Source organism: Sceloporus occidentalis, unplaced genomic scaffold (genome assembly GCF_023333645.1).
Source record: "Sceloporus occidentalis isolate IW3139 unplaced genomic scaffold, rSceOcc1.0.p SCAF_104, whole genome shotgun sequence".
NCBI lineage: Eukaryota > Metazoa > Chordata > Lepidosauria > Squamata > Phrynosomatidae > Sceloporus > Sceloporus occidentalis.
This window is the reverse complement of record NW_028317084.1, coordinates 2,906,408-2,918,550: the sequence shown is the minus strand read 5'-3', so window position 1 is coordinate 2,918,550 and position 12,143 is coordinate 2,906,408. Positions and strand designations below refer to the sequence as shown.

Here is a 12,143-nt window from a genome sequence, read left to right as displayed (position 1 = left end):
AGCACTGTCCAAACACAAGCACACATTAACAGCAACCTTGAAGATTGAACACAATATATATAGTGGGGGAAATACTGGAACAGAGAGGCAAAACCCCTCTCTTCTAAAAGAAGACTGAGAATACCCAATGGCTATATAATACTGACTGCTGGGTGAAGGCTATGATCAAGGGTTGGGAGATGGAACATACTGGGAGAAGGGCATGACTGGTCGATAGGAACAACGAACAGGAGCACTCCAACCTGTGACATTTTGTCACAGATCTCAAATGTATACAAGATTGCTATTGTTAAATACTGTACTGTACCTTTCATTAGTCCATGAAGCCTGCTATTCTTACACTTTCTCCTCGGCCATTCTAACTGCTCATTTTGTGTCAGTGATCAGGGAGAGGAAAGAGGACAAAGGACAGTAAACCCTATATGTCTTGTCCAGCCTCTCTCCCCTTGTGAGAAATGCTGGGAAGAGGGATAGCAATAGTGGGAGCACATGAATGCAAGGGTGAGGGGCACTCACTGATAGGATTGTGATAACCCTGCTTCATCCCCATGCTTGGAATCAATAGGGGGCATTTTTTTTTTTACACAAAAACACATTGCTTCTTGCAAGTGATCAAGTAGATATATAGTATTTTGCTTCTTTGCAGCTCGTGTTCCATCTAAGAAGACATCCCTATTATCGCTTGGGTAGTATGGAAGTTAAAAAGGCCCAACACAACCTGGCAGGGAAGTTCGGACTATCAGACATAGTGGCTGTTCTAGCCTCCTTCCTATAATGACCAGGAAGGCCGAGTGATAATTTTTCCCCATTCAAGGCAACAATTTAGACGTCCATGCATTCAACATCCCTTCTGAAACTGGGACAACACAGCACATGCATGTGGTGATGAGTATTACTACCTATCATCACATGCATGTGCTGTGCTGTTCCAGTTTCAGCAGGAATGTTGAAGGCATGGCCCTCCAAATGTTGTTGGGTTGCAACTCACATCTGCCCTCTCCACTACCTTTCTTGGTTAGGGCTAATGGAGTCTACAGTCCAACATCTGCAGGATCACACACTACCCACCCAAGAGTACCAGGGAACATCAGCTCTGGTTTTTGGCAGTGTGCATAACATTTACATTTATTTTCTATGAAAGTCTAGGTGGGAAAAGACTACTGGCAATGAACTAGACTAATTATACATATATTAAATTCTTGTACAATTAAACTACCAGCCAAGGGTCTCTTTAAGCTCAGCTGCCATCTCAGTTAAGAATAAAATAAAATAAAACATGGCAGTTCTTGATCTGCTCAGTCATGTTGCTCTTCCCGCAAGGCATTCAAACCTTGAGCTGTTTTGGAATTTAAGTACCACCTGGCCACCAGTCTTAGCTACACCTGAACTTGTCTGTACAATATTTGGTTGACAAGGGAGGTGTGAAAATCATTGGAGCATGTTTGGCTGAGCTTCCATTTAATCCTGGGAATGAGCAATGTAGCAGTCAAGAAGCCTAGCTGTGTAGTCTGTCATTCATCCTGGGGGTGTCTGCCAATGAACTTCATTTCAATACACCTCTGAGTCGATTTCCTGTGAGTGTGTAGATGCATTCCTCTGCTGAAAAGTAGGGGTGAGTTTGTAATTAGTTAAGACTTCAAAAAATGTACGGGATTTCAGTGCGCATTTCTGTTCAGTACTTAAGCTGCGTCATCTTCTATCACATCAAATTAAAACTCTTCCAGTTCAGGGACATTTCACAGTTATGCATCTAGTCTTGGTGTTCTTAAACTGAATTTTTACAAACATTACCATTTTATTATAACTGAGAATTATGAAATATTATGTTCAGGTGGGGCACGGCCCTAGGAATGCTCAGAGCTGGGGCTTGTTCACATATTTTGAGGGCCAAGGTGTACTGTAGGACTCCAGAAAGTGGAAGGAGAAGTTGGTAGAATCAAGGTGGATAACCTTCTGAAGAACAGCCAGCAAGGGTTTGGCACTTCGTTCACATCGGAAGCTGTCTGAAGCTGACTGACTATAGCTGACTAACTAATGTTAGTCAGACAACAAGATTAATTCAGCCCATTTAGATTGCAAGTAGCTTTCCAAGGTTTCTCCTGGACATGTCTTCTAGCTTTTAAAAAAGGAGAGACAAGAGACTGAACCCAGGGCAGCTCAATTGGACCTCATTCACTAAGAAATCTACTAAGAAAAATCTAAGACCATGACTACTTAGGGCACAGCATATATTTATAAGCTGGTTTGGGTGTACAGTGAGAAAACTTGCTTCAGGTAAAGATTTTCATCTGCAACAGAACTAATACTCCCGAACAAAGAATATATTGCTTTAATTAAGAGCCTAATAGCTCTGTGTATTAGCTTACAGCTGTCAGGATGTTTATGTCAAACCAGCTCTTTGAAGATTTATGATCACTGATGCATCTGTTCTTTTCTGTATACCGTTTCATTCTGATCCCACCTCAACATTTGTTGTTGAGGCACATTTGTACCTATATGGCACATTTGTACCTGAAGCTTGAATGTTGTACTCCATCAATGCATGTCACCCACAAAAGCTAAAGCTAAAAGAAATTTGCTACACTTAAAGACTCCTCCTGTCTTGCCCTTTCCTTTTCTTTTTAACTTGGGTTTTGTTTTGTTTTTTGCTTATCAAAGGAAATGATAGAGCTATGGCTCCTTTCCTCCTTAAAGGATTTCAAATGCAGGGCCAGCTCTAACATTAGACAGTCTGAGGCAACCTAGGGGACAGGACTGGCACCCCCCCCCCCACCTGCAGCCATTACAGTATCTCAAACCCCTTACCCTCATCACCAAGAGCCAGTATGGTGTAGTAATTTGAGAGTTGGACTATGACTCTGAAGACCAGGGTTCGAACCCCCCACTCAGCCATGGAAACCCAATGAGTGACAGGTTTGCCTTACAATTGTAACATGTTTGCCTTACAATTCCCCTAAGTCAGAAGTGACTTGAAGGCACACAATAACAAACCTCCAAGGTTTGCTGACCTTGAACAACAAACCCCCATCACTACTTCCCTCTGGTAGAATACACAGTCATCTGTGTGCCAGATATCTCTGTCTTGTGCTCTACTATTCTGTCCCCAGAGCTGAGTAAAATTCAACAAGAACAATCTAGAGTTCTTTCAATGGAACAGTGGGAGAAAGTGCCATACTGTCCTTTGTGTCATGTGGCAAACCACCTTAGAGACTCCCCTTAAAAATCCATGTGGATGGTGCATGCCACCCACTAATTTTGCTCAAATGCCTTTCCTCTGGGGGATTTCCCCCAAAATCATTTTAGTGGAAAGGGCAGCATGTTTACAGATAATCCTTCCAGGACCTTCAGTGCAGAGATGCAGTTTGTAAGAACATGGTTGCTCAGCCTCTTTGGCAATTTGCAACTACTCTGTCAGAAAAATTACTACCCTCATCCTTAAAGCCCTTTTAGTTGCTGCCAAAGCCCCAGCGGCTTCATAACTTCAGTGATGCTTGCAGACAACAAGGTAGGCTGCAAATACCAACTGCCTCAGTTAAGCACCATATTTTAAATTCCCTGTGGTTTCTGACCCTCCTTTCCCATACTGGTGTCTCTCCAGAGCTCAGAAAAGTTATGTTTTTGTACTATGACTCCCTGATCCTGCAAGGCCTTTCTGATTGTGTAGCCTGTGAGATAAGAACTGAGAACAACTTCTATTGGCTAGAGAAACTGCTTAACAGATTTAAAAATGCAATTGTAAGGATACATTTTTCATATTAAAATATGAACAAAAGCAAAAATAGTTTAGCCTAATGCACAACCTTACCTGTAACTGATAATTTACTCAGCACCTTTAAAGGAAACAGTACTTCACAATACTGTATTTGTTTGTCCTCACAACAGCAATGTGAAGCAGTAAAATATTATTCTCATTACACAGCTAAGGAACCAAGATAATTATGGCTTGTCCACAGAATCAATCCATGCCAATAATTGTCAGCTAAACTTTGATCAGAGTCAAAGTTTGCAATGTATTCATTGATTTGTTGTATATTGCACCTTTTTAACAGAAAACAATGCTCAAGGTGATAACCTTGTGCTGGTCTATGCACAAATGAACCTCACTGAAATCACTATGATTTAAGTGTGTACAGCTCCATGCAGGACTGACACCCCAGTGGGATATATAAGACTTTCCCAGGCCATACAACAACATACAAAAGATTTTCACTCTAATGTGGTAAAGAGGCTGGAGAGAACAGTCCAACTAACTGTGAAACTCATGCTCTCTTAGCCAAATTTATTTAATTAAATATTTATATCCCACACTATATAGTGAAACCTCAGGGAAATTTACAATAAAATCTTATGTAACTACTTTAAAACCAATTTAAAACAGCAAAAATGAATTTTAATAAATAACGTATTTAAAAATTTGACAAATTAATACAAAACATGTTAGTGAGAGTTAAAACAGTTTAGGGCAATTTAAAATAATGCATATGGGCAGACTGGGATGATTATTAGTTAGGCTTCAGAGAACTTAGTAAAAAGCCATGTTTTACGTGGTGCCATAATAAAAATAGTGACAGCAACAATCAAGTTTCTAAGGAGAGGGTATTCCATAACCTGGCAAGTCCAGCAAGATACCAAGTTCCGAAAACCAGCTTAAGTAGTTACAACTCAGAAAACCTTCATTTAAGAAATTATAGATCCAGTCCAGGGATGTTCATTGTCAGAACTGACCAGCAAGTGTGAAAAGTGCCTAATTAAACTACACATAATTTAAAATTTCCGACAGGCTTAATTCTTATTTGTTATAATCAATAAACACATTTCTCCTCTCTTTCCTGTACCTTCCCCTTCCTTGTTGTGACAATCCGATTCATCCACTGAACATCCTTGAGCAAGCTTACAGGGTGACCAGCTGTCCACCTTTTCCAGGACATGCCCTACATCTCAACCTTCTGTCCAGGAGCAATTCTAAAATGTCTTCCATTTTGAGCATGACTAAGAGGCATGAATTTATATTTATATGAGGGTTTTAAGTTTTTATTTGGTAATGCCCTCCATTTACCTTAAATGTCCTACATTTTGCATTACCTTGTCCTCCTTTGAGGTTAGGATATCTGGTCACCCTACAAGCCTGGCACATGCTTGCCTCTCTTCTAGTATTATCCCTGCACCTGTGTCTGAGATCATCTTGAGTTAACAATACAATTTCTACTGTATAACCCAACATTTTATAGCAAGCAAATTGCTTATGGAACTCCTGACACAGCAGAAAACATCCTCATCCACATCTCCCTGCAGTGTATTGCTCCTATTGGTGGGATACAAAAAAGGGCCCCTTTAGTTGACCTCAATCCTCAGGCAGGCATACATAGGGAAAGGCACTCCTTCACGTATCGAGGTCTTATGAGGACAAAATATCACACTGAGGAATTTAGGGAGATCGACAAGGTACAAATATGGTAAAGGCAATTAACAAAAAACCCTTTGTTTTCAACATGTTAAAGGTTTTCTATGTTCGCTCAAGCTCCCAAATGCCAGGAGATTGCATTATTTGTGCAATGTAGATAGGAATACTGGTATCCTTCTATCTTGGAGCTGGACAGCTGTCAATGGCAGATTGGCAGACTTAAACACGAGATTAAGCTGTTTAATGGAAGAAACTAATGAAGGATATGCAACTAAAATTGTAAGATGGTGGTTCCTAAACTTTGGTCCCTCCAGATGTTTTGGACTTCAGTTCCCAGAAGCCCCAGCCACCTTGACCAATAATTGACCAATAATTGAGGTATAATGTCTTTGTAAGGCAAGGTGTCTAGGGGTCATGGAAGACATTTTCACCTTGCTTCTAGGCCTCCCTGGGCAATTTTAGGCAAAGAGAGACCTTTTTAAACAATAGGAATTGAGTGGAAGTTATTCCTGTTCATTTCCAATTCCAAAAAAGGCCTCTTCTGGCCTAAATTAACCTATCCTCCACCCCCTCAAATGTTGTGGAAATGCCCCCACAATTCCCACAGGATATCTGAGGGGAATTTCTTTTTTAAAACCTGCATTTTGTTCATCCTGGGGAGAGGCTGGGGCCACAAAAGCAGCCCTAAGAGAGACATGTGACATGCAGGACAAACTTTGCTCACTCCTGCCATGCAGCCAGGGTTCTCAACATTTTAAAGCTTTGAAGCAAGTTTGGCACCAGCAATCCTACTAGGTCAGGCAAGAATTCAAAGATATAGCCATGCTAGTCTGTAGAATCAATACATAGAGAGATCTTGTAGCACCTTTGAGGTGAACTGAAAGAAAGAAATTGGCAGCATGAGCTTTCATACACTTCAGTCTACTTCCTAATGCATCTGAGGAAGTACAGACCTTAAGAGAGGTCCCTGGACCTTTCTCAAACTTTGGGACTGAAGGAGGAAGCGGCCAGCATAGGCTCCCCTGCCCTCCCAGCACCTCAAACAGCTTGCTAGAGCTGTTTGAAGCTTTGGAAGGGAAATGTGTGGGTGCGCGCTATTCCCCCCTCTATTAATTTTTTGGATTCACGAGGTCCTCCGTCCCTAATTCCCATGAATCCGGAGGGAAGACTGTAGACTGAAGTCTACGAAAGCTCATGCTGCCAAATTCTTTCTTTCAACTAGTCTCAAAGGTGCTACAAGATCTTTCTATGTACTAGGTCAGGCAAGAGTGTGACATCTCTCTTGTCATATCTTCTTCTGCCAATAAGTGTATTTTGTTTGAAAGGATACCCCCATCACCTCTGCTACTCTGTATGCCAAAGGAAGGAGAAGGGACTGTAACTGGAAAAGTCAGTAAGTTGGGGTTTATCTGTTGAACGGAAAAGTAATATATTTTTTTGCCCAGGGAATCCTACCATTCTTAGTTCTATCCTTGCCCTTAGCCCCAGGCCATTGTGTCAAGGCTTTAAAAGGCAGAGAATAACCCCATGGGTTTTTGGGAGTAGCCTGGTGGCTTTTGGACTTTGGCCTCCAAGGCAACTACCTCTACTGCCCAGTTTGGTGGGGAAAGCCAGGCAAGTGCCATTTGTTAACAGCAGCCCCTTAGGCTGCATCTGCACTGCAGAAATAATCCAGTTTGACACCATTTTTAATTGCCATGGCTCAATGCTATGGGATTCTGGGAACTTGAAATTTGCTGTGGCACCAGAACTCTCTGACAGAGAAAGCAAAATCATAGAATCGTAGAATCACAGAGTTGGAAGAGACCGCAAGGGCCATCCAGTCCAACCCCCTGCCATGCAGGAAATCTCAATCAAAGCATCCCCAACAGATGGCCATCCAGCCTCTGCTTAAACACCTCTAAGGAAGGAGATTCCACTACACTCTGAGGGAGTTTGTTCCACTGTCAAACAGCCCTTACTGTCAGGAAGTTCCTCCTAATGTTCAGGTGGAATCTCTTTTCCTGGAGCTTGCATCCATTGTTCCGGGTTCTAGTCTGGAGCAGCAGAAAACAAGCTAGCTCCCTCCTCAATATAACATCCCTTCAAGTAAACAGGGTTATCATATCATGATGCACAAAACTACATATCCCAGATTTCTGTAACGCTTAGCCATGGCAGTTAAAGTGGTGTCAGACTGGCTTATTTTTGTTGTGTGGATGCTGTCTAAGTTTCAGAAATGCTAGCATAATGGGACTTGATTTTTATCTCTTGTTCCACCTCTGATTCCAGAGCAATCCTCTAGATAGAAGGTAAGCAATTTGTGCCTACTCTCCAAATTGCTGGACTTTATTTCCCATCGTTCCCCAACCTTGGCTGTTCTGGCCTGGGTGAGTAGAAGATACAAGTTACCCATTGCATCCCTAGATCTGCTCTTTCTCCCCTGAAAGCCAGAATGGATACACACAGTGAACATGTTCCAAAAACTGTGGAGTCCCAGCCAAACATTTCATCTCCATTTGTCACTGAGCTTAAAATAACCAAACACCATTAAGGGACTTTCCAGCAAAATATGCAGCTCCATCACTTGTTTCCCACCCTTCCTCCCAAACCTCTGTATACATGCCTCCTTCTTCACAGGCCAGGGCCACCATGGTTGCAGCTTCCTCCCCACTCCGGTCCAGCCTATGACCTTCAGTGTACCATAAAAGGAGAAACAGACCACATTCTCCCCAAGCCTTGAGATTCACAACCTACACCATATACAGTCACTGCCTTGCCCTAGGAAATCTTCTAGTTCAGTGACAAGAAGTGTCATCACCTTCCCCAAACCACAATTCCAAGGATTTCTGGATATGAGCCATGCCTGTTTTTAAACTGGTATAAATGACATGTGATTTGGTATCACAAAAGCATTTGGTATGTTTCTATGGGGTTGGTGGAATGGAATGAATGGAAGTAAATTCAGGCCTATAGTTTTGCTCGATGATGATGATGATGATGATGATGATGATGATGATGATGATGATGATGAGTTCTATCCTGACTTTTCCCCAGAATGGGACGGACAGTGGCTTACAACAATTAAAAAAGATACACTTAGAACTCCGCAATATAAATCCATATCAAACAATAAAAATAAATCCATATTAATAACATATATCATTAAACACCCTCACCCCAGTACAACTATTAGTAATATCCAGTGCATTGTGTAAGACAGCTCTTCTATAGTAACTCATAAAATATCTGGCGAAACAGAAAAGTTTATTTCTCAGCAAAAAGAAAGTGAGGCAGAGGGTGCCAGTCAAACTTTTCTAGTGCAGAAGAGCATTAGAAAGCTTCCTTAACAAATTTCTGTTCACTTTACTGAATTGGCTGAGAGCCACAAGGGGCCACCCTTGTGCTACAGCAAGACAGATGACTACAGAAAGGACCCACAAGGCAGCATGCAAGATTATGTCAGTTAGAGAAACACAAGTCATTTACTACTGGGTGTTAACATAGTATCACTAAATCAATAGCATCCTCCCTTCCATTCTGTCCTCAGATTACAATTTACAGGAAGAATTTCATGTTGTCATATGAGAGGCTAAACAATGGGGGAAAATGAGCCAGAACACCCAAACTTTCACCCACCAGTTTCAACAATTCATTGCAAGAATTGTGTTTATCTATAATCTCTCTTACTCTCTCCAACATTTTAATCACAATATTACAAATGTGTCAGTGCAAACACATATCCACCAGCAGCAACTTTACAATACTCGCAATGCTTCACACTCTACTGTGTCTTTTTTGTTTTTGTTGCGTGCCTTCAAGTCATTTCCAATTTATTGAGACCCTACAACCAACCTATCATGAGGTTTTCTTGGCAAAATTTGTTCAGAGGAAGTTTTCCATTGCTTTCCCCTGAGGCTGAGAGCATGTGACTTGCCCAAGGGATTTCATTCCCCAGCTGGGACATGAACCCTGGTCTCTAGATTTAAAGGTCAACACCCAAACCCCTACACCACACTAACTCTATTTTATAAAGCAACAATATAGCATGTGGATCAAATGACCGGGGGGAGGCTTTGGGGGGGTACAAGTCCCAGAATTCCTCAGCCTCTCAAACTACTGCAAGGCACTCTAAGCCTGCTAAGACACATTTCAATGGTGGAGCTAAGAAGGTAGAATTTTTATCACAATTAACCAAGCATTGCTGAAGGCCAAGTCCACAGTCACAACTGAGGCTAAAGGGATGAGGGGTTGGGGGACAGGGGAACACAAACCACAAAGCAAAGGTGGACAAACATGTCAAAGTTATTTAACAATATTGCACTTTAAACATTATTTAATTATGTAACACTTAAAAGTAAAGGCCTAGCGTTTGTCAGCTGTCCAGGTGCCGCATTAACTGACCAGAACACTGAACAACAGGAGCAAATTTACTCCTGGCTCAGCAAATGAGCAGAAGAACCAAGACTGTCGACAAAATGTTGCAGTGTGATGCAATGCTCCTCACAATGGTTCCGGTCTTGCAGAGCTGTTCTGGGCTCTCAAGGGGGAAAGAAGAATTTCTAGAGTGGGAAACATATATGTTCCTATGGAGTGTAGTGCTAGAAGTCAGCCAGCCCCTAATTTTAGTATTTTATAGTTATTTATGAGGTGAAAGTCTTAATTCCACGTGCCTCATTCTACTTTAACTTATCAAAGGGGGCCAGAACAAATCAATTTCTCATCTTCCTATGTCTTTAATTTTGGTTTTTTATTTCACAAACATTTTATGTTCTTATGTGAGGAAATGCTTGTTTAGGCAATCACTCACACAAATTATAATCTCTGGCACTGTGCCCCTGTTAGCCCTCTGCCCCCCCCCCCCCACCTTCCTATCAACCACATTCTGGCTGAGAGGCACAACTGTTGAGGTTGAACATGAACAATGTCCATATGTGCTATGATTTGTAACCCTGTCTGCACATAAGCTTGCATATGTGGAACAGTCTTTTTCCTCTACAGATGACAGACCTTCCCCAACTCCATCCACCCACAAGTAAATGGCCAAGGGAGGGGCAGAAGACGCAGTCCTTCTCATCTGGCCTACAGATGTCCACGAGGAAGTTGCTCCCCACCCCTCCATCCCTGGAGTGGAGTCATTCACTCTCAGTCAGCATTTGCAAGTGATAGCTGGCAGTGCTTCACTTATCTGGTCTCTGGCCTAAACAATGAATGGAGCTTTCCTTGCCAGTGCGTTTGCCAGGGACCCAAATGACATCAGTGGGAGAAAGGCCATCCAGCCTCATCAAGTCTATGAAAACCTGCTGGGGTAAGGAGGATCTGGACCAGAAAGGGCTGCCAAGGCAAAGGGGAATAATCTCTCCATTCCACTTAGAATCATAAAGGTTAAAAGGGACCAGAAGGGCCATTTACTCTAACCCCTTGCCTTGCAGGAACCCACTATTAAAGAACCCTTGACTGGTGGTGTTCTAATCTCTATTTTAGAACTTACAATGGGGAAGAGTTGGCCAGACAGAATATCATTTGTTCTCTCTAAAGGTTGTACTGTCATCAATATTGCTGAAGAACACCTTCCCTTAAAGACTCCTGTTGAACAGCTTCAGGCTTTTAAAAAGGCTTCAGGCTTTTCTTTTAATTCATGAACTAAAGTACATCTGCACGCCTCTGGTCTCTCCTGAGTAGAAAGAAGCTATTACTTTATATTTGGGTGACCCCATTTTGCTTCCAAGCATATAAGCACCCAACCAGTTAGGTTCACTCTTAGTGAGAGTGATACTGACTCACCATTTTTTCCTCATCAACACTAAATTTTCAGACTTTGTCTTAAAAAAAGAGAAATCAGGGAAAAACCTTTGGAAACTGATGTGGCCAGTCTGCAAAGCACTCAACAGAAAGAAACTTCCTGCATTTCTTTCACCCTAGACCCCCCACCCACTGTTTACAATGTGCCAGTGATTTCAAATGTTTTTTCTTATTAGGTTTTCTTCCATCTGAACACATGTACGGGATACTTCAATGGGTACAGCCGACCATATGGATGCTTGATCCAAGCTCCTCTTGGTGAATTAGGACAAGGCTGGGAATTACTTTCTGGGACTCAGAGGTTGACAGATCAGTGAGGCAGGATTGTGCACTCCCCTTCTGAAAATGACCATCTCTAGGTAGCCTTCCACCAGGTTCCCACTCCAATTCTGAAGAGATGATAGAAATCCTGAACCATTTTGCTGTGTACTGAGGAACTACCTATAAACAGACTACAGGTGCATCTACACTGTAGAAGTAGTGCAGTTTGATACTACTTTAGCTGTCATGGCACCATTCTTCAGATTTGTAGCTTTGTGAGGCACCAGCACTCTTTGGCAGAGAAGGCTAACAACCTTGTAAAACTACAAATTCCAGTATTCCATATGGATGGAAATACAGCACTTAAAATGGTGTCAAACTGCATTATTTCTACCATGTAGATGCACTCTAAATGAAAATTTTAAAAAAGACAGAAGTACTGTTGTAGTTAGAGAACCTACTGACCTTGGGAAGGGATTAGTCCTCCTCCCCAATATTCAAATACATAACTGTGGGAGTATACCTTGATCAAACACTACTTTTGGATACCTAGAAGGCAATGATGATGAGGAATGCTGTAATGCTGATAAAACCAACCACACCCTTTGCTAAAGAAACAGACTTGTCTAAATTCACAAATGCTTTTGAACTTTCAAATGGATTATCATTATATGATTCATGTATGGCTGACCCTGGAGGA

The 12,143-nt window shown here is 41.9% G+C and overlaps 1 protein-coding gene across 1 annotated transcript in view; it reads right to left on the bottom strand.

Annotated features, from left to right (window-relative positions):
- Positions 1–1,311: 1,311 nt before the first annotated feature.
- The window catches only part of ZNHIT6 (zinc finger HIT-type containing 6), an 84,770-nt gene continuing 73,938 nt past the window's right edge, over positions 1,312–12,143 (bottom strand). The window contains exon 10 of the mRNA XM_089497588.1: positions 1,312–1,599. Coding sequence (XP_089353714.1) covers positions 1,544–1,599 — 56 coding nt within the window. The 3' untranslated portion in view covers positions 1,312–1,543. The remainder of the gene's footprint in view (positions 1,600–12,143) is intronic.